The sequence below is a fragment of the Caretta caretta genome, chromosome 2 (assembly GCF_965140235.1).
Source record: "Caretta caretta isolate rCarCar2 chromosome 2, rCarCar1.hap1, whole genome shotgun sequence".
Taxonomy (NCBI): Eukaryota; Metazoa; Chordata; order Testudines; family Cheloniidae; genus Caretta; species Caretta caretta.
Genome location: NC_134207.1, coordinates 215,729,015 through 215,752,587, shown reverse-complemented (window position 1 = coordinate 215,752,587; position 23,573 = coordinate 215,729,015). Strand labels below are relative to the sequence as shown.

The 23,573-nt window shown below is 43.2% G+C and overlaps 1 protein-coding gene across 10 annotated transcripts in view; it reads right to left on the bottom strand.

Annotated features, from left to right (window-relative positions):
• Positions 1 to 23,573, bottom strand: part of DGKB (diacylglycerol kinase beta) — a 521,988-nt gene that overhangs the window by 333,802 nt on the left and 164,613 nt on the right. For 9 of the 10 annotated variants that reach the window (XM_048838274.2, XM_048838272.2, XM_075125825.1 and 6 more), the window contains one exon: positions 2,745 to 2,862. The exons of the other annotated variant lie outside the window; for it this stretch is intronic. In XM_048838274.2, coding sequence (XP_048694231.2) covers positions 2,745 to 2,862 — 118 coding nt within the window. The remainder of the gene's footprint in view (positions 1 to 2,744; positions 2,863 to 23,573) is intronic. 10 annotated transcript variants of the gene reach the window in all.

The window sequence follows — 23,573 nt, the reverse complement described above, 5'->3', positions numbered from 1 at the left end:
GCTCCCCTCCCCAAGGAAGTGATGCCATTCCTCAATGGCGGACCCAATGGCCAGAAGTTCTTTGTCCCTGTGATGGTGTCTCCACCCCACACAAGGACTGAAGGATTAAGGTGGCTAGTTGGACCAATTAACTGCCCTGGCTGCACCTGAAGGAGAAGTCAGGGAGCAGGTATTAATTAGATGAGGCTCAGTTGGATGAGAACAGGAGGAGCCTGTATAAAGCCCAGGAGCTGAGAGCAGAAAAGGGGACTGCAGAGCAGTCAGCAGTCAGGCCCTGGGAAAAGGGAGTTGCTAGATTGCTATTTGTTTAAAATGTTTGGAAAGAAGAGGGCTATTTTACTCCAGTGTATTTGATTATTTGATGTGGAAACCAATACATACAGGATTAATTTCCGAAATGGGACAGTGTCCACCACTGAAAAAGGTAAATGTCCGATTCTGCCACCTTTATTCACAATTGGTAATCACAAATTCATCAGTAGGACTACTTGCTCAGAAAGATATAAATCAATATACCTTTGATGGGCTACTTTTGACTCAAGGGAAGGAGAAAATGTTTTACAGTGACAGACTTAAAGAGCTCAATCTGTTTATCAAAAAGAATACTAAGAGGTGACTTGATTACAGCGTATAAGTACCTTCACAGGGAGAAAATACTGGTTACTGAAGGACTCTTTAATCTAGTAGAGAAAGTTATAACAAAAAACAATGCCTGGAAGCTAAAAATTCAAATAGGAAATCAGGCACTGTTTTTTGTTTTGTTTTGTTTTAAACAGTGAGTGATTAACCACTGGAACAAACTACCAAAGCAAGTGAGATTCTCCATCTCTTGATGTCTCTGAATCAAGACAGGGTGCCTTTCTGGAAGATGTGCGTTAGCCAAACACAAGTTATTGGGCTCAATATGGGATAACAATGAAATGTAATGGCCTTTGATATAAAGGAGGCCAGAGTAGATGATCCAATGGTCCCTTCTCTCTTTAAGCTCTATAAATGTATGAATGTGAGGACGAGTGACATAAATCAAGCCTTATGATTAGGGTTGCCAGGCAGCCAGTTTTCGACTGGAACTCCTGGTCAAAAAGGGACCTTGGCGGCTCCAGTCAGCACCGGTGACCGGCCTGTTAAAAGTCCGGTCGGAGGTGCAGCAGGGCTAAGGCAGGCTCCCTGCCTGCCCTGGCTCCACATGGCTCCCAGAAGTGGCTGGCATGTCCAGCTCCTAGGGGGCTCTGCACGATGTCCCCCACGCCGAGCTGCGGGAGCAGCACATACAGACAGAGGCAGTGCATAGAGCTGCCTGGCCCCCCTGCCTGCGGGCTGCAGGGACATGCCACTGCTTCTGGGAGCCATGTGAAGCTAGGGCTGGGAGCCTGCCTTAGGCCCCAGCTTCACTGTGCTCCTGACCAGGAGCCACCTGAGGTAAGCACCACCAGGCTGGAGCCCACACCCGGAACCTTCTCCAGAACCCCAACTCCCTGCCCTAGGTTGGAACCCCCCACCCTAACTCCCTCCCAGAGCCTGCACCCCAAACTCTTCCTGCACCCCAGTCCCCTCCTGCATCCAAATGTCCTCCCAGAGCTGCACCCAGCACCCCCTCCTGCACCCCACCCCCCTGTCCCAGCCCTGAGCTCCCTCCCGCATCCAAACTCCTTCCTAGACCCCGCACTCGCTCCTTCACCCCAACCCCCTGCCCCCTGCACCCAAACTCCCTCCTGGAGCCCACACCCAGCACCCGCCCACACCCCAACCCCGTTTCAGCCCTGAGCCCCCTTCTGCACTCCAAAACTCTCATCCCTGGCCCCACCAAGGAGCCCACACCCCCCTCCCTCACTCCAACCCCCTGCCCCATCCCCGAGACTGCATCACCTCCCTGCACCACAAACCCCTCATCCCCAGCCCCAAGCCAGAACCAACACTCCAACCCCCCTGCCACAGCCCAGAGACCCTTCCTGCACCTTGAACTTTTCATTTCTGGCGCCAAGCCGGAGCCCGCACCCCCAGCCAGATCCCTCAGTCCCTCCCGCACCCCAACCCGCTGCCCCAGCCTGGTGAATGTTAGTGAGGGTGGGGGAGAGTGAGCAACTGAGGGAGGGGGGATGGAGTGAATGGGGTACGTGGCCATGGAGAAGTGGCAGGGCAGGGGTTAGGGCCTGAAGCACGACAAGTGTATTTGGTTTTGTGTGAGTAGAAAGTTGGCAATCCTATTTATGATTGAAGAGGAACTCATAGCATCTATGTAAATTGACTGCCAGTCCTAGGAACCTGGTACTTTGAAAATCAGGCCCCAATATGCTAGACAGAATGAATGATGAGGAAGATTAGAATAACTAAATATGGCTATACAGTACCTGGGCTAGTTGATGACTAAGGAAGAATATGAATGACGTAACTATTTACAATTATTTAAAGGGAGAAATACCAAAGAAGGAGAACAAATATTTCAGGTCACACCACAACCAGGATGTGCAGGAAGAAATTAAGCAAAGGTATATTTACGCCAAATATAAGAGGAAAAGCCCTAATACTGAGGTCATTATAATACAGAATATTTTCTCAAAGGAGTTTTGAAAGTCTCACTGTTTCAAGAATTTAAAACTGGTTCAAACACTCAAGTATAAAATACAGGGAAAATAATCAATGTGGCAGCAGGAGTCTGGATCCAGAGGATCTAGTAGATCTACTGTGAATGTAACACTTAGCAAGCAGCAGCACGAGAGAATGCTCACTGGAATACATATACTCACAGGAACAGCAGAGACCCTGCTTGCCTACTCCTATTAACATGTTCAAGCAAAGATTACAGTAGGCAGGCTTGTTAAAGTGTTTCAGTCTCCATACATGCTGCCCATCATCCTTCACATTCTGCACAGGGACATAAAAGAAACAGATTCCGTTTAATGACGTACACAGTGAAACATATAAGTGCCAATAAAAACTGGAGATTGACTCAAGTACGTAAAAGACAAGCTGTTACTTCATTTATTACTTCACACCAGATCACAACATAATCCTTCTAAATACATGGAAACTGATGTGCTAATAGATTCCCCAGAAGCTCATGGATGCCCATGCATTTCCAAAGCCATAAAGAAAGGTAGACACCAGTAGTTAAGACTGCAATAGATTCCTGTCAGTAGATGTAATAAGGCAACTATTTAACTAGACAGGAGTTAGTTCTAAAATATATATTGCTCCATCTTAACAGCTACAGAATTGTTAACATTTCAACAGATTTGCTTGAGGGGCCTTCAGGGTGTAAAATACACTCCCTGTGGAAATCATATGGTCTGTGCTAAGCAAGAGGTCAGACAATGATCATAATGGTCCCTTCTGGCCCTACATTCTATGAATCCACATCCTTCTATCAAAGAACTGATCTTGATTGGGCCGACAGTGGGATTTATATCCTGGATCTTCACCACTAAAAGAATGAGTCCCTAGTACTTGATCCAAAGGACTAAATCCTTCAGCTGGAAGCAGTAGCAGACTCATAAGTCTTGTGTGTGGACCAGCCACTAGATGGGGATAGACCTACAATCTCCTAGTATCGATTATACTTGCCTTTAAAACGTGAATGAAAACATGAATATTTAAAAGATTTCTTTACGTTTTAATCAACATAAGCTCCCATTTACAAAACACTCAAACACTATCACTGAGGGTTTTTTTTTTTTTTTTTTATATTGTAGCTGTTTTTTTAAAATGTTTGCTTTGTGCTACTTTCATGGTTGCTAATTATAGTTTGCAACTATTTGTGTAGATCCCAGGTTCCTTGGCTGGTGTGTTGGCAGGCTTCTTTATTTTTCTAAAATTAGTAACTATTAAACTTATTTTAATAAGCAACAGATTCACCTAACATATACCAACAGCCTTATTAAAACTACCTTACGTTCTTTTTTGGGACACTAGATGTCAATCTGTATTTATAAGTAAAACAGTATGTAACATAATAAAAGTAGTGAATCTCCATCAGTTAAATACAAACAGCAGGAATTTTTCAAATTTTTGTTCTTTGATTTTTGTGTTCTGTGTGTTCCTATATTGCTGTGCGTGTCCTGGCCATTTCTTTATTAGACATTCAGTACTAGCATTCTAACCAAGATTACAACTATATAAGGAATACATAATTTCTGATTGAAACTGCAGTGTCTGGACAAATGAATATTCAGGTGACCCAGAAATTTTACTTGTGTGTGTGCAAGAAAAAGCAAAACTGTGCCTAATATTTATGAATTGCTCCAATTTTCATCCTAGCTTTACAACCAAACCCAAAGAAGGTGTAGCCCAACAATACCATATACCTGACTAAAATATACCACAACACACTGAGCCAAATTCAGACCTGGTGTAGCAGGATGCAACTGAACTTGGCCAATACTGCTTAAGCATTTTCCACTCTGTTGTGTTTTGACACATACAGATGCATTCTGAAAAAGTAAAGTAAATGAAGATCATCCTCAATATATTTGTCAGACATGAAAAAAAATAGCTATACGCATGGCTGGTTCTTACCCAGTAATTGATTTATGATATCAAAGACCACAAGAATGGGTCTCACATATAACAGCCCTGATTTTGAATGTGCTGTGTGAGGCCTTAGTCATAGTACTGTCAGCATAATTCAAAGAACATAATGCAACTCAAATGTCATGTAGCTCTATTAGAATTTACTTATTAGAGTCTAACTTTACTAGTTAAATTCTGAAAAAAACATAGTATTGTTCTATTCTTTAAACTCAAGTTATTTGTCACTGATGAGTCAAAGTCCCTGAGGATTTACTCAACATCATGAAGATAACAATGGCTTTGTAATAAAGAGCGATACATCAATGAAATAAGAATTTCTGTATCTGGTCCAAAGCCAAACCCTACGAAGAACACAACTTTCAATGATTTCTACAAAATACCTACATCAACTAAAGTCAACAGAAGTAGAAATCAGTGGGAATATTTTTGCCTATCTGGACACTTCAGGATCAGACCCTGTGTGGTGCTCCCCTAATATTATCATCAGGAGCTCAAATGCCATCTTTGACAGCTGGGCACTGTCAGGGCTTCCTTTCTGTAGAGGGAGCAAGAAAGATGCTTAATATGGGACTTTAAGGCTGACAAAGAGTATGGACGTTTTCCAATATTCCCTGAAGAATCAGAAATAGATTCTGCAGCTGTGGAGCCCCAGAGTCCTGTTGAGCTTCTTCAGGACTGGCAGCTGTATACTGCATGTTTTGTTAGACACAGCTCCATAATTTTAACCCTTATCTGAATACCCCACTCAACATATATTTTTTTTTAATAGTGTTAAATTTTATTGTACTAAATGCATTGCAAGTCTTCTAACAGAGTGACTAGGCACTGGAAAATAAAGATTATGTAAAGGTTTTTTGAGATAAATAATTACAAACTTTAAACACTTTAATTCTAAAACATATTAATGTGGTCAATATGTACAGCAGGGGCCGGCAACCTTTCAGAAGTGGTGTGCCGAGTCTTCATTTATTCACTCTGTTTTAAGGTTTCGCGTGCCAGTAATATATTTTAACGTTTTTAGAAGGTCTCTTTCTATAAGTCTACAATATATCACTAAGCTATCGTTGTATGTAAAGTAAATAAGGTTTTTTAAATGTTTAAGAAGCTTCATTTAAAATTAAATTAAAATGCAGAGTCCCCCGACCGGTGGCCAGGACCCAGGCAGTGTGAGTGCCACTGAAAATCAGCTCACGTGCTGCCTTTGGCATGCGTGCCACAGGTTGCCTACCCCTGATGTACAGTATTAAGCTAAAAAGAACCTAAAATCCAAACTGATCTTTTTTTCTCAAAAAGAAAACTATTTACTCTGTATTAAAGTTCACATAAAATAAATTATAACAAATAAATACACTTTTTGTTTCACGTTAGTTTCATTTTACTTTTTTCAGTTTTAAGACTGGCCATTCCATGTGACTGTGCCTCTTCTTATTTGAAGAGAACATATGGACTAACTTAGCTGGCATTTTCCTTATCAGAAAAACAAACAAGTCTTGATGTGGGTGTTCTGCCAATTAAAACACTTAACTGTGTTACAGGCTGCAACTGATGCAGAAATCCATTACATAAACACAATGCACTTTTAGAAAATAGCAAATTAAATTTTTGCTCTTGTGCACTGCCAAAAATCAGCAATAAAGTACTGCAGATGATCATGCATGTACATAACTTTTTAAAACACTGCCTGGGGGGGAGAGGGAGAAAAGCCCACACAACGTGAAACAAACCCCCTCAGTGTAAGACTTTAAATATAAATAAAATCCACATTACTGACACATAGTGCATTGAGTGTCATTCAAAAGTCATTTTACTTCCATATCCTGAAACAGAATTTAACAACAAATAGTCATTTAGAAGATCTCAAACCAGGGCAGCTTCAATACAAATCTCGTCCTCAGTTCATTATACTACACTTAAAATGAATCCTCCATATGGCATACACAGACGTTAGCACACAACGGTAACAGTAACATTTTTTCACTCACACCAAGTCTCAAGACTGACTATGGTCCTGATCCTACTTTCACAGAAGTCAATCGGAGCTTTGTCACTGATTTTAAGGCAGAAGAATTGGACCATAAATAAGCAACAAACCAAGGAACAGCCAACCTCAAAAATGAAAAAGTTGCACACAATCACTAGCTATACCACCCTAGACTAGTTCAATATTAATGCTCATTTATTTTAGTTTTTCAGATATTTATTAATAAATGTAATTGTGATTTTGATTAGGAACCAAGACACAAGGTTACAGTTTATAAACTGAATTTATAGGCTCTATGCAGGGGGAAGAGCTGCCTCTTTGTCTGCTGGCACATAAATGCCTCGGAATTGTCAGACACATAGATGAACATAATTTGTCTGGGAAGAGTCAACATGGTTTTTGTAAAGGGAAATCATGCCTCACCCATCTACTAGAATTCTTTGAGGGGGTCAACAGGCATGTGGACAAGGGCAATCCAATGGATACAGTGTACTTAGATTTTTCAGAAAGCCTTTGACAAGGTCTCTCATCAAAGGCTCTTAAGCAAAGTAAGCTGTGATGGGACAAGAGGGAAGGTCCTCTCATGGATTGGTAACTGGTTAAAAGATAGGCAACTAAGGATAGGAATAAATGTTCAGAGTTTAGAATGGAGAGAGGCAAATAGTGGTGTCCCCCAAGGGTCTATACTGGGACCAATACCATTTGACATATTCATAAATGATCTGGAAAAAGGGGTAAACAGTGAAGTGGCAAAATCTGCAGATGATAAAAAACTATTCAAGATAGTTAAGTCCAAAGCAGACTGAGAAGAGCTACAAAGGGATCTCACAAAACTGGGCGACTGGGCAACAAAATGGCAGATAAAATTCACTGTTGATAAATGCAAAGTAATGCACACTGGAGAACACAATCCCAACTATCCATATAAAATGATGGGGTCTAAATTAGCTGTTACCACTCAAGAGAGATCTTGGCGTCATTGTGGATAGTTCTCTGAAAACATCCACTCAATGTGCAGTAGCAGTCAAAAGAGAGAACAGAATGTTGGGAATAGTGATAGATAATAAAACAGAAAATATCATATTGCCTCTATATAAATCCATGGTACGCCCACATCTTGAATACTGAGTATAGATGTGGTTGCCCCATCTCAAAAAAGATATATTGGAATTGGAAAAGTTCAGAAAAGGGCAACGAAAATTATTAGGAACACTTCCGTATGAGGAGAGATTAGTAAGATTGGGACTTTTCAACTTGGAAAAGAGACAACTAAGGGGGGAGGGAGTATGATAGAGGTCTATAAAATCATGACTGGTGTGGAGAAAGTAAATAAGAAAGAGTTATTTATTCCTTCTCATAACACAAGAACCAAATGAAATTAATAGGCAGCAGGTTTAAAATAAACAAAAGGAAGTATTTCTTCACACAACGCACAGGCAACCTGTAGAACTCTTTGCCAGAGGATGTTGTGAAGGCCAAGACTAAAAACGGGTTTGAAAAAGAACTAGATAAATTCATGGAGGATAGGTCCATCAATGGCTATTAGCCAGGATGTGCAAGGAGGGTGTCATAGAATATCAGGGTTGGAAGGGACCTCAGCAGGTCATCTAGTCCAACCCCCTACTCAAAGCAGGACCAATCCCCAATTTTTGCCCCGATCCCTAAATGGCCCCCTCAAGGACTGAACTCACAACGCTGGGTTTAGCAGGCCAATGCTCAAACCACTGAGCTACGTCCCTAGCCTCATTTTGCCAGAAGCTGGGAAAGAGCAACGGGATGGATAACTTGCTGATTGCCTGTTCTGTTCATTCCCTCTGGGGCACCTGGCATTGGCCACTGTCAGAAGACAGGATACTGGGCTAGATGGACCTTTGGTCTGACCTAGTATGGCCATTCTTATGTTGTTATGTAGGACCTCTCCCACTATGCAGCAGTAAAGGCTATTTATGATTCTGAGGGAGTATTTCCTCCTAGGTAACAACAACATAGTGCCAGAATAGGCATTATGTTGTGCCTATTATCTTTCCTGTGTACAAATTCTTTGGCAACTAGACAGAGAAATGATGTGAAGGGACATAGTAGGCAGGTTATTCCCTAGCTGCCTGCAGTTGTTTGTTTGGTAGTGTGTGGTTTTCTGTTTATTTTTTTAAATGACCTACACAGCCTAAAGACAGAGCTTTTCATGACAAACCTCTCTGTGCCTGTCAGCCAAAGGTTAGGAGGAAAGGGTATACCATGCCAAGGAACTCCTCTTTTTAACACACACACACACACACACACGCGCTTATGTTCCGGGGAAGGCCTCTCCCCACCCCCGGACTTTTCAACAACTGGGAGGCTCCCCTTGTCATTCTGCTACAGTTAGGGCAAGATCAACATCCCCTGCCAAGGAGATGGGTGGGAGAGGTGCCCATTTCCTACTCCCAACTAATAACGAGAAAAAGAAAGCAGAGATGACCCACCTTGTGCAGTTCTTTGAGATGGGTATACTATGGGTGCTCTGCTTGTGGTGTGCATGTGCCCCAGGCATCTTCAATTGGAGATTTTCAGCAGCAGTGCTTGTTCAGCCTGTGCATGCACCCTCACTATCCTCATGCCCCTTATCAAAAATATATAGGACTGCGATAGATGAACTGCCCTCAGTTCCTTCTCTACCAACCCATGGGGGATTTGATTGCAGAGCCATTGGCCATTATCTCTGAAAACTCATGGTGATTGGGGGAAGTCCCGGTCAACTGGAAAAAGGCTAACGTAGTGCCCATCTTTAAAAAAGGGAAGGAGGAGGATCTGGGGAACTACAGGCCAGTCAGCCTCACCTCAGTCCCTGGAAAAATCATGGAGCAGGTCCTCAAGGAATCAATTCCAATTAGAGGAGGGGAAAGTGATCAGGAACAGTCAGCACGGATTCACCAAGGGCAAGTCATGCCTGACTAATCTAATTGCCTTCTATGACAAGATAACTGGATCTGTAGATGAGGGGAAAGCAGTGGACGTGTTGTTCCTTTACTTTAGCAACCCTGATATTTAGCAAAGCTTTTGACACGGTCTCCCACAGTATTATGGCCAGCAAGTTAAAGAAGTATGGGCTGGATGAATGGACTATAAGGTGGACAGAAAGTTGGCTAGATTGTCGGGCTCAACGGGTAGTGATCAATGGCTCCATGTATCAAGCGGTATCAAGTGAAGTGCCCCAAGGCCTCGGGCTGGTTTTGTTCAATATCTTCATAAATGATCTGGAGGATGATGTGGATTGCACCCTCAGCAAGTTTGCAGATGACACTAAATTGGGAGGAGAGGTAGATACGCTGGAGGGTAGGGATAGGATACAGAGGGCCCTAAACAAATTAGAGGATTGGGCCAAAAGAAATCTGATGAGGTTCAACAAGGACAAGTGCAGAGTCCTGCACTTAGGACGGAAGAATCCCATGCACCGCTACAGACTAGGGACCGAATGGCTAGGCAACAGTTCTGCAGAAAAGGACCTAGGGGTTGGGTGGACGAGAAGCTGGATATGAGTCAACAGTGTGCCCTTGTAGCCAAGAAGGCCAATGGCATTTTGGGATGTATAAGTAGAGGCACTGCCAGCAGATAGAGGGACGTGATTGTTCCCCTCTATTCGACATTGGTGAGGCCTCATCTGGAGTACTGTGTCCAGTATTGGGCCCCACACTACAAGAAGGATGTGGAAAAATTGGAGAGAGTCCAGCGGAGGGCAACAAAAATGATTAGGGGACTGGAACACATGACTTATGAGGAGAGGCTGAGGGAACTGGGATTGTTTAGTCTACAGAAGAGAAGAATGAGGGGAGTTTGATAGCTGCTTTCAACTACCTGAAAGGTGGTTCCAAAGAGGATGGATCTCGACTATTCTCAGTGGTAGTGGATGACAGGACAAGGAGTAACGGTCTCAAGTTGCAGTGGGGGAGATTTAGGTTGGATATTAGGAAAAACTTTTTCACTAGGAGGGTGGTGAAACACTGGAATGTGTTACCTAGGGAGGTGGTGGAATCTCTTTCCTTAGAAGTTTTTAAGGTCAGGCTTGACAAAGCCCTGGCCGGGATGATTTAATTTGGGATCAGTCCTGCTTTGAGCAGGGGTGTCAAATATAAAGGGAAGGGTAAACACCTTTAAAATCCCTCCTGGCCAGAGGAAAAATCCTCTCACCTGTAAAGGGTTAAGAAGCTAAAGGTAACCTCACTGGCACCTGACCAAAATGACCAATGAGGAGACAAGATACTTTCAAAAGCTGGGAGGAGGGAGAGAAACAAAGGGTCTGTGTCTGTCGGTATGCTGCTTTTGCCGGGGATAGAACAGGAATGGAGTCTTAGAACTTTTATTAAGTAATCTAGCTAGGTATGTGTTAGATTATGATTTCTTTAAATGGCTGAGAAAGGAACTGTGCTGAAGAGAATGACTATTCCTGTCTGTGTGTCTTTTTTGTAACTTAAGGTTTTGCCTAGAGGGATTCTCTATGTTTTGAATCTGATTACCCTGTAAGGTATCTACCATCCTGATTTTACAGAGGGGATTTCTTTACTTCTATTAAAATTCTTCTTGTAAGAAAACTGAATGCTTTTTCATTGTTCTCAGATCCAAGGGTTTGGGTCTGTGGTCACCTATGCAAACTGGTGAGGATTTTTACCAAATCTTTCCCAAGAAGTGGGGTGCAAGGGTTGGGAGGATTTTGGGTGGAAAGACGTGTCCAAACTACGTTTCCCAGTAAACCCAGTTAGAGTTTGGTGGTGGCAGTGGAGATCCAGGGACAAAGGATAAAATTAATTTGTACCTTGGGGAAGTTTTAACCTAAGCTGGTGAAATTAAGCTTAGGAGGTTTTCATGCAGGTCCCCACATCTGTACCCTAGAGTTCAGAGTGGGCTCTTTGACATTCAGAAATAGGTTGGATAACACTTTGATGAATCTGGAAGTTACAAGGTGAACAAATACCAAGAAACCTTCCACAGCAGAATGAAATACTGTGATGGCTCCTAGGTAAACTTTAATGGAACTCAAAAGAGATCTCTTTGCTTTAGAGTGAAAAGTTATTCTTAGAATCTCCAAGAGAGTCACGTCAACAGGAAATAGGTGATGGTGAGTGTACCAGTGGTAAAATCTTTTCCATTCCCAAAGGTATGTTTTTCTGGTGGATTTCTTTCTATTGTTCAACTGGACGTCTTGAACCTCTCTGGAACAGGAAATACCATCCTCTGAGTCAGAGTGGACCGGGGTGACAAACATTCCCCAAATCCTTAGTGGGAAGAATAGGCATCATTGGGAGATAGCTGGCTAGGAGAAGAGACAGAATAGGTGGAAAAACCACATCTGTCTCAGCCAGGTTAGTGAGATCAAGATTACAGTGGCTTTGTCCACTCTAATTTTTTTTAGCACCCTGAGGACTTGAGGCATTGGAGGAAAGTTATAGAGGACACTTCTTCACCAAGAAAGGAGGAATGTGTCCCAAAGGGGACGGTGACCAAGACGTCCCCTCAAGCAGAATTTCACACATTTCTGGTTGACAGCAACAGCGAAAAGGTCTATGTTCAGAAAACCCCAGGTAAGGAATATCTGCCTGAGATGGAACTGTCAAGTTCCCACGCCTGATCTTGGGTGAACTGTCTGCTGAGATCTTTGGGTATAGTGTTGGAGGCCAGACAAACCAACTGCTAAGATAAGGATTCACTGGGCTCTGTATTAGTTCCATCCCTGAGAGTTTATGAACAGAGGGAAGAGGATCTTTTCAATTTATGTAGTACATACTGTGCCACCTCACTTTTGTAAACACACTGAGTGTGACAGAGTGTCCAACAGGGAGGACTCAATACTGATAGAGGGTCATGACCTATGAAAAAGCATAGGAATATCTTGTGAGAGGGATTTACCACAACAAGAAAGTACATGTCTTGAACGTTGATGGTCATGAAATAGTCTCCCAGATCCAGGGATGGAATACCAGCTGTAAGTATTACCATCTTGAATTTCTGTACCTTGATAAAGGTATTCAGCATCCTGAGATCTTTAATTGGCCCTTGTTTTTGGAAAGCAGAAAGTATTGAGTGGAAACTGCTTCCAAGGCTTCTAAGCAGAGGAGGGACAGAACCTCTTGCCTCTTGAGATGGCCTCTGAAAAAGGATGGGGAAGGAGGGTGGGAGGAATGGATGCAGTGAAAATGGATGGAGTAGCCTGATGTTATAATCTCCAAGATTTGACCTCCAAACTCCATCTGTTGGAGGTCATATGCTCCCATGAGCTGTGGAAATGGGAGAGACAATCCCCAAAAGGTAGGTGAGGGCAGAGTGGTACAGCACTGGATCTGGATTGCAGTGGTGTTCGTGGCCATCAACCAAGGTATCAAAATCAATACTTTGCAGATGATGGCTGCTGCATCAATCCAGGTGCAGTGGTTGAGAACTTTCTCCTTTTGATTCTGGGTTTCTGGCACCATATTGTAGGTGGGAAACTGGGCTGGGAGAGATCTCTGAGCTTTCTGAGACCAGTTAAATCTCCTCTTATTTGCAGGTGTATATATGTCCAGTGAGTGAAGAGTCACCCTAGAGTCATTCCGAGAATGTAGGGAGTCATCAGTGGATTTGCCAAATAATTTAAGACCACTAAGGGGAGGTCCTTTATAGTGTTCTGGACTTTATGTGGAAATCCTGAAGATTACAGCCATAAGGCTCAGCGCGTGACTACAGCTGTGGAGATGGAGCAGGCTGCTGTGTCAACAGCATTGAGAAAAGCTTGAAAAGTTGTCCTTGCAAGAAGCTGTACCTCTACATCATTCCCTGTACTCTTCTGGGAGATGTTCAATAAAGGAATAAAATTTTGAATAGATAATTTGGTAATACTTTAATAGAATTGCCTGGTGATTAGCAATTCTGAATTGCAGGGTGGCAGACAAGTACCATGGAGAAAGTGCTTTGGTCATTATCATATGGGGTAATCTTTGAATGTTGTTGCCTTTTGAGTTCATTTACTGCATCCACAACTAAGAAGCTAAAGGTAGACCGGGAAAATAAAAATTCTGAACCGCTAGCTGGAACATAGTACTTTTTGTCTGCCCTCTTAGCTGTTCGGAGGGCAGTGTCAGGGGTCTGCCAAATTGTCTTGTCAGGTTCTAACAATACTTCATTTACAGGAATGGCTACCTTTGCTGAAGGTGATGTGTGAAGAATGTCCAGCAATTTGTGCTGAGTCTCTAGGATATCTGTTAATGGGATCTGAAGAGTGTCTACCACTCTTTTGATTAAAACCTGAAATTGTTTAAATCATCTACTGTATATGGAGGTGGCATAACAGCTTCATTCGGGGATGATGAAATATTCATCCTTGGCATAGCTTCTTCATCAGCTCTCCATTCTTGTTCCTCACAATCACCTTCTGCAGTGGAGACTGCTGAGAGGAAATGGAGGGAATCAAACAGTGCTGACCCTCGGATTCCCTGACAGCACTGAGAACCCTGGAGAACTGCTGGCAGTAAACAGCCAAGGGTCCCAGTGTGGCCACTGGGGAGGACCATAAGAGAATGGGGGAGGCATCCAGGACTGATTGTAACAATGCACAGAGCAGGTTGAGCTCACCTTAGCTCTGAAGTGTCCCTCAAAGGAGCAGATTCAGATGAGGGTGGTCTACACAGATAATAATAAGACCACTGAATAGAAATCAGAGTCTGAAGAACTCTCATGTGCATAGTCTAATGGAGGAACAGGGAGATGAGAAGTGATGGTTTATCTCTCCATATGCCTGGGTACAGGGGAATCAGGCAGATCCATCAGTAGATGAGGTACTAGAGGTCTGAATGAGTTCAGGAAAGGATACTGAGGTACAACCTGAACTCCTGCAGTGCCAGATGCCATGTCTGCAGCCTACTAGGCTCCCACAATGAGGTCTATGGTACCAACAAAGGTGTGAGAGGTTCCAACAATTGCTAGATGGTCAGTCAAGGTGCCAAAGATGCAGTCAATGTAGCTGGAGGTACCAACCTCTTCAGTGTTGTGGAGTCCCTGGAGTTTTTACCAGTTCAGTCATGTTTCAATGGTACCGATCGCTTTGGTATGGATCGTCGGGTACTGTGTGATTGAGACAAGCTTGAGGACTTCATTTTAGCATTCTCAGTACTGAGGCAGCTTGAACCATCCATGGAAGCCTTTGAGGAGCCTGGGGTCTCCTGTACAGCAGATCTCTTAGAGGTATTCTCTTCTTGAGGAGATTTAGTACTCATCTTGGTGGACGTCTTTCCCACACCACTTGCAGATCTCTCGGAGGCAGAGGAGGCACTATGGTCACTTGGAAGCCACTGTACTGAGCGGGGAAAAGAGGAGATCCAAGGGAGGACTTCGTCATAAAGTTGAATCGCCCTGTCCCTCCTGAAGCAACTCTTAAAACTAGTGCAGATTTTGCACTTTGAAGACACTTGTGTATTCTGGAGGCAGCAGAGAGAGCATGAGTGGCTGTCACTAACTGGGAAGGAGTCCTGGCAAGTGAGCTAACATTTGAAGCCTGGGACTTAAGCATGCTGCCAAAACAAAACAGTTTTCTTCTAACAGTAGAGAAAGGGAGTGGGAGGCAAAAACCTCCATCAATGGAAAAACTAACCGCCAAAGAAATAAAATATGAAGTAAATAAAAGATTAAAGACTTAATTATAAAATAAAACAAAACTATAAAAGTAACAAATAAGCAGGTATCTGTGAGCACTATGAATGGTCCTCCGCTAGCCAGGGAACTCGAGAAGGAATCAAGGGGCAGTTCATCTGTCATTTGAGGCATGAGAATAGCTAGGGAGAATGAACGGATCGAATGAGCACTGCTGCTGAAAATCTCTGATAGAAGGCACCTGGGGTGCATGTGCACCTCAAGTGGAGCACCCACAGAGACACTACTCAAAGAAGAAGAAAGCCTCATATTAGGCTGGACCCAAGACCATCTACCGTCTTCAGGACATGCAGGGGAGCCACAGGCTTTAACGACTGCCAGTTCAAGTGCAAAATAAACAGGTATATAATAGACTGGGGAGCACAGGAGGGAGGGAATCTTGCTTCTGTGAGCTTTGCTCCCTCAAAGGCACAACCACAATTCACCACTACACCACCATTTTTAAATAGGTGCAAAGCCAGTATCTGCCAGCCCTCTACTGTCCGCATGGCTTGGAAAGCTACAGCTACTTTTTAACGCACAGTACAAATAAAAGTGAGTTGTTGATACAATTTGTATATTTTATTCACAGAGAATGAGCTAGAATTACTCCTGGTTCTACAACAATTTCTACCACCATAAGCCTTGGCAGAAGGCTCCCAAGAAAGAAAGTCTTCCCGGGACAAGGCTGTAATAGTGGAATGTGTCTGCAAACTCCTTTGCAAAAGGCTCTGAGGTCTTAGTGCAGGTGAAAGTGGGCAGCACTGACAAGAAACAGTGCATACATTTTTTCCCAATAGTTCCTGGTAAAGTCTCCAGGAAGGAATTGAAGCTACTCCCTCTGGTGGTAAATCTAAGAGATAGCAGTGATAGAAATAGCACCTATTGTCTCTTAGGGTGAACCCACCCCTCTGACAAGAAGATTCATGGGCACTGCATGTGTGAGAGTTAATGAACTTAGCTCTGTATATGGAAATGGTACACAGTCCATCTATGCCTCATTCTTTTAAAAACTCAACTGATCGTTGTGACCTCACAGTCACGAATTGCACATTTAATGTTGATATAAAAAGCACAATTTATCTTAGTTCTAAGTAAAGAAAAGGGCAGAATCTTATAAAATCATAAATTGTTGGGTATCATCCACAAGCATTTTTGCATTTCAATCTAAGAAGGACCACTCACAATACTATGGACCCCAAACAATTCACAACAAATTTGGCAAGATGTATTGTAATGAATTGTGAGAGTTCCAAATCCGGTTTTTGTTCTACATATGTAGGGCTCAAACAACAGACGATCATAACATGTTAGACATCACAATAGGAGGCATTTCACACAAAGAGGATGAACTCAGACTAAAGCACTTGATTTCACATTTAACCAAAAAAGGGTAAAATACTAATCTTTTAAATTCTCTGTGGTAATAGCATAATACATTAGATGTATGGGGATATGAGTAAATCTCATTCACAAGGAGGTGTCCTTATAATTTAATTGTAGCTTTGTCACGCTTGGGTTGTATAGTATTTACCCCACTGAGATGATTAATTCTATATTTTACAGATATTCAGTGTCTGCTTCATGAGTGTAGGTGTAATGAGTTAAGACTAAAAGGGGTGATTTAAAAAAAAACGTGATTTGTGTCAGATTACTTGTGATACAAATAAATATAGGTTATAAGTAAGGCTACGATTTAGTCATGGAGGTCGCGGAAGTCACGGAATCCGTGACGGAATCCGTGACATGGAGGTCGCTGGAACATGGACTTCCAGCGACCTCCATGACTTCAGCCTGCAGAGGTTGGAATCTGCTGGGGTTCCCTGACGCCTATGGGGGCAGGGAGATGTGGGGTCCACCTGCCACCTCTGGCGGCCCAGGGGGCTCCAAGCCGCCACTGGCTTTGGGGGTACCCTGCAGCTTCCGGCTGCCACAGGCAGCAGGAGAACCCCCAAGCTCCCGGCCACTGTGGACCCCCAGAGCTGTGGACGGTGGGGGTACTGCACAGCTCCTGGCCCCTGTGGGTGGTGGGGGGACCCCCAGAGCTTCTGGGGTACCCCACAGCCCCTAGCTGCTGCAGGCAGCAGAGGCCCCGCAGCTCTCAGCTGCTGTGCAGCTGCCCCGCTGCAGGTGGTGTGGGGACCTGCCTATCCCCATTTTGTCACAGATATTTTTAGTAAAAGTCACGGACAAGTCACAGCTTCCGTGAATTTCTCTTTATTGCTCATGACCTGTCCGTGACTTTTACTAAAAATATCTGTGACAAAATCTTAGCCTTAGTTAGAAGGCATTTGTTCCTGTTGAATTTCTCTCTTACTATAGAAAAGCAAAGCAGATTCTTTCTGAGCCACAACAAAATAGCAGCTGTGGTGCAATTATGACATCTAGTGGCAACCAAGAAGAGAGCAAATGTAAAATATTCAGCTCCAAAATGCCTTGGCTCTTGTATGCAGTGGTGGTGTAGACATGTTGGTCCCAGAGAATTAGAGAGAGAAAGTACATGAGGTAATATCTTTTATTGGACCAAATTCTGTTGGTGAGAGAGACAAGCTCTTGAGCTTACACAGAGTTGTTCTTCTTCAGGTATGGGAAACTTAGAGTGACAGAGCTGATTGTTTAGCATAAGTAGTTAACACTTATTTTAAGGGACCACTCAGGGTGAAGTGGCCCATCACACAGGGAGAAAAGGATGGGTGGGAGTGGAAGTAGCTGGAGTGTGGGGGGTTGGTTAGTGGGTTACAGACTTCTATAATAAGCCATAAAACCAGTATCTCTATTCAGGCCATGATTTTTAGTGTCTAGCAGAGTTATACATTTATGCTTCCAAGCTCATCTTTTGAAAGTGCTGTGCAGGTTTCCTTTGAGAATGAGGACTGATCGGTCAGTTACAGAGTGATCACTTTGTGAAAAGTGTTCACCCATAGGTGACGGGTTGTTTGTCTTTTATCATTTTCCTGTGAGTTCATTAGAGAGCATAGCGGTTGTCCAGTTTCACCCACATAGTTGTTATTGGGGCATTTAGTGCCCTGGATGAGGTACACCACATGTTGTGATAGGCAAGTGTAGGAACCATGGATCTTGAAAGGTGTGTTGTGAAGGGGTGTTGATCATTGTAGCAGTGGAGATATGTTTGCATCTGCTGATTTGGCAGGGTCTGGTCCCACTTTGAGTTGGTGTGCTGGCCTGTGGGGAGCTTGCCCCAGATGATGAGTTTGGAGAGGCTGGGGGTTGTTTGAAGGCCAGAAGAGAAGGGTCAGCTGTGTTGCTGTAGCTGTGTCAACTCCAGGATATTAGATAGACAAGCTGGGTAAGGTCATATCTATTATTGGATCAACTTCTGTTGGTGAGAGAGGCTAGCTAGAAGAGCTCTGTGTAGCTCAAAAGCTTGTGTCTCACCAACAGAAGTTGGTTAAATTAAAATATATTTCCTCACCCACTTTGTAACTTAGCTTTTGAAAGTAAATCTAGTGCTTCTGAAAGTTGTTAGCCTATTGGCCTTCCTTTTGTGGGTCCATCCAGAGAACTGACAGTAACCCCCTGCCCACAAAAGAAAAGGCACCAAACACAAATGGGTGTAAACTGACTGAGTGACAAATCAAAAGTGATGTCATGGGGATGCGAAAAATGTGCTAGTATGGGACAGCAAGCAGAATATTCCAGACAATGCCCACTGCTCCACTCAGAGTTCAAAGGAGTAACTGGACACCATGCAATGGAATCCTGCCCCGATGTCTGAACAAATGAGGGCAAGGATAATTGTCTCAAAATTACACAGAATCTCCCTGTGACTGACCTTCCTTATTATGGAATTATATATGGCAAATGGGAACACAAGAAAGTGGTTAATGAGGAGTTACCTGATCTCGGTGGGGTCTTGGATGGGTCAGACAGGTGGGGAGGAAGATGGGGAGAAATACAGCCCGAAACTCAGAAGGGAGTACTGGAGGAGAAGAATAGGGGCTTCCGCCTGGACTTAGGAAGTGTGTGTGTGTTACAGGGTCCTACTCTCACTGCAGAAAGAGTAGGTATCAGGGTACTCTTGTTCTGTGAAGGAATCACCAACTAACTGCCCAGCAGGTTGCAGAACAAGGCTGGAGTGGAGGCACGCCCACAGGGGAATCTTGCTCTTCATGAGAGACTGTCAGGGCCCAAGATAGAGGCCCTGATCTTGGCACAGCAATGGCCCACCCCTCAGTCACAGGCGAGAGGCCACAAAGCAAGCAGCATCAAATGATCAGGACACATGAAACACAAAAGTGTAGGGCTGGTAGTGGGATTAAATGGTTAACAACATTGTGCAAGTGGAGGATACTAATCAGAGAACCTCAGATGACACTCACTGCTCTGAGAAAAGTTCACAGGAATCAGTGGATATAGCTCAGTGGAACTCTGCTCAGATATGGAAATGGAGGCATGAAAGAAAAATGGCCCTACAGACCCAGAAAGTCTCCCTAGACTTGAGCTTCTAGATGGAAAACTTGGCCAAGGCCAGGAAGAAGTTCTAGAGACACAGTCCACTCTATGCTATCCTGAAGGTGATGAAGCTACACTGTCTGGACCTGTGAATTTAGCAATGTGTTGTCCCATCTAAAGTATCTCTTATGTAAGGGACTTCCACCACTCCACTTTGGAGACTACTCCAAATCCTAACTGATCTTAGTGGTCAGGAAGCTGAAAATCACTGGCAGAGCTAAGAACAGAACCCATGGCCGATGACTACATTCCCGACCTTTGATTTCTTATAGCTTTTCATACACTATCAAATCAACGTAAGAAAAGTCTTGTGGCTAAATACTAAGTGTAGACCAGGGTCAGGTCTACAATATAACTACCTCATTCAGGGGTGTGAAAAATCCAGAGCCGAGTAATGCCGTTATCCTGACCTAAGCCATGGTGTAGACATTGCTACATCGACAGGAGGGCTTCTCCCATTGACGAAGTTATTGCCCTTGAAGAGGTGAATTAATTATGGCAATGGGAGAAGCTCTCCCATTGGCATAGTAGCATCTTCACTGAAATGATACAGTGGCGCTGCTACAGCATTTTAAGTTGAAGCTTAAACCTGCCTGAGGCACCAGGAGATCTGGATTCTTTAAACAGCCCTGCAACAGACTTCCTTTTGACCTTGGACAAATCACTTAAACTGTCTGTGCTTCAGAATCCCTATTTGTAAGAAAGGGATGAACATGCTTTGCTACCTCATGGTGCTGTTTTCAGGCTTAATTTATTAGTGTTTTTAAAGCACTTTGAAATCCTTTGAAATGGAAAGCACTATATAAAATAGGTGCAAAATATCATATTGTGGTAGTAGCAGCAACCATTAGAATTAAGGCTATATGGTGGTTTCCATTCTAACTCCCTTTTTTCTAATCACTCAAAACATCCTGAATTTTCATTTAGTCAGAACCAGAGCTACTTTACTATAACATCTCCAAGGGAAGCAATTTAAGCAAATGTTATTGAATAATTACTATTGGTGTTTGATGGGAACAGTTTTAGTAGATATGATGCTTGATGGATGCATTCAGCCAGTGCTAAAGGGTTAACTGGTGATTAACCAGGTATAATATTCTTAGATCTGGCCTTTTAATACATAAATTACAAAACAATATTTGTACTACACAACATTCAGATCTTGCTTTAGATTTTCAAAGCATTGTATAAAACAAGAGATAATTAATTAGCAATTAAAATTTAATTGCATTGTGTTATAATTGTTTGTTCAGCATGCTGATTGCCTTGGCAAGAGGCGTCATACAAATACAATTACTGGTCTTCATTTTGCAGCTGCTCCACAGGAAAAACTCCCATTTATTTCAATGAAAGTTTTGCCTGCAGTGCAGCTGCAGAATCAGGCACTAAGAAAAAAAGAACAAAGGGATAAAGCAAATAAAGGGGAAAAAACAGAGAGATCATTTTTTAATTCTTGCAATTTATGTAATATAGTTCCTTGTCTCATTTTAACTACTTTCAGATGGCTATTCCCTTAAGTGGGGCAGCTATATAGTCAGTAAGAAAGACTAATTAAAGGATTGTTAGTGATTTAATATCTTAAATCGTTTTTATGTTAGCAATTCAGTTTTCTTTTAAGGGATACACACATTATAGGTGTAACACAGAGGTGATAAAGGTATCAGGGCAGATCCTCAGTAGATATAAATTGTCATAGTTCCATTGAAGTCAATAGAACGGTGACCAAATACACCAGCTGAGGATCTGTCTCACTGATTGATATATGAATGTTTTATACAAAATGAGAAAGAATATCTCAGCAAAGAGATAAAACCCCTGTAGACAGTCAAAAATGAACCAAGCAACTCCACAACCCCACCCCTATTTGTCCCAATATCAAACAATTAAAACACTGTAGGAGCTTATTGAGGGATGAGGGGGAAAGGTTAAGAACTGACTCAATCATGGTCTAAATATATCTACAAAGGAAGACTATATCTGGCAGAAGAGGACTTATTAACCTCGCAGGAAAAGATATAACTAAATCCAGTGGTTGGAAGTTGAAGGTACACACATTCATAGTGGGAATAAGGCACATATTTTTTAATACTGAGAGTAATTAACCATTGGAACAACTTACTAAGGGATCGGGTGGATTCTCATTCACTTGTAATCTTTAAATCAAAACTGGATGTCTCTCTAAAAGATATGGACTAGTTCAACCACACATTATTGACCATGGTGGAGGAATTACAGGATGAAACGGTGTCTTTGTTATGATGATCACAATGGTCCTTTCTGGCCTTAAAATCAACTAATTAAGACAATCAATACACCATTTTCTTTCAGAACACGGGAGGCCTGGCCCAGAACCAGCCGCAGCCAGGGCAGCACGCCCCGCATGCAGCTGTGGCCGGGAAGGCCGGGCAGCCCAGCCCAAACCCTGTCATGGGGAGCCCCAGCCTGAGCCTCTCATCCCCAGACCCCCGCACACCAAGCCTCACCCCCCACACAAACCCAGAATTCCCCCACACAAACCCCTACTCCCCTGCATCCAGCCCTCCCTGCTGAGCCCCTCCCCCCTGTATCTGGACCCCGCCCCTGCTGAGCCCAATCTCCCTGCACCTGGACACCCCTCCTCCCTGCCGATCCTATCGCCTGCATCAGGACCTCTACCCCTGAACCCAGACCCCTCCTGCTGAACCCCAACCACCTTTACCTAGACCCCTCAGCAGAATCCCATTCCCCCTCCACCCAGAACCCCCCCAACAACCCCTCCTGTGCATCCAGATTCCCACCTACACCTGGACCCCCTCACTGAGCCGCCCGTACCCAGATTACCCCCCACACAACCCTCTCAACCCAGACCTGGATCGCCACACACACTAAGACCCTCCACACTTGGATCCTGCCAAGCTGAGTCTGCCTATCCACACCTGGTGCACCTGGCACAGAGGGACAGGACCCTGGGATGTTTCTGGTGCAGGCTCAGCCCTTGTGCTGTGTCAGGGTTGAGTGCAGCCTTACTGCCAAGTCCATGTCCCGTGAGTAAGAGGGCTGCAGGGTGATCTCCCACCTCCTTACAGCCAGTGTCCTGTAGTCCCCACTGCCATGCTGGAGCCTCCACATTTATTTATTGACAAATAAAATGTGCAGAATTTTAAAATATTGTGCACAGATTCAGAATTTTTATTTTTTTGGCACAGAACTCCCTCAGGAGTATTATGTAATGTCACGATTATGCAGTGTCTTTATCAAATAGAAATATTTCTCATACCATTCCCACAATTATGTCATCTATCATTCCATCATCTATCTTATGTTCTCTTCGTAAATTGTTCCGGAGGACAGAGACAAAAGAGTTTCATATTACTTTACTTTTCAGTATCCAAAAATATATCTAGATTTGACCACTCAACATATACACACAAATTGTAAACCTAACAGTAAAGGCAAAATAACTTTTTGCTGGTTCAATGGAAAATGTGAAATAGTGACTTTCCTCTAGAAACTGCTGTATGATTCCATTGGACCAAAAGGCCTCTAAAAAAAGAAAAAGAAAAAGAAAAAGAAAAAGAAAAAGAAAAAAATGGGGGGGGGGGCAATGTTAGAGCCTTTCACCATTCCTGTGAAATGTTACACTACTTTTCCTGGTAGACTAATGATGCAGCTTGTGTAGTCCCCCGAGTTGGTGGCCTAATCATTCACGAACAATAATATAGCGTAAAGCACTACAGTTCCCATTAGCCACCTATACTAGTCTTCAAGAAATAAAACATTATGGAGACCCCTCAATATTGTTTTGTTAAGTAATCAAAAATAAACTTCATATGAGTTATATAAGCGTTTGTTCAGAACTGTGTATTTTAATTTTTCCCACATAAATCCAAATATTCCTGGATAGACAAAGCGCTGATGCACAGCCACACCGATAAGTACTTCAGAATGCTAGGGAATTTTGATTGTTGGATTGGCTCAGGAAAAT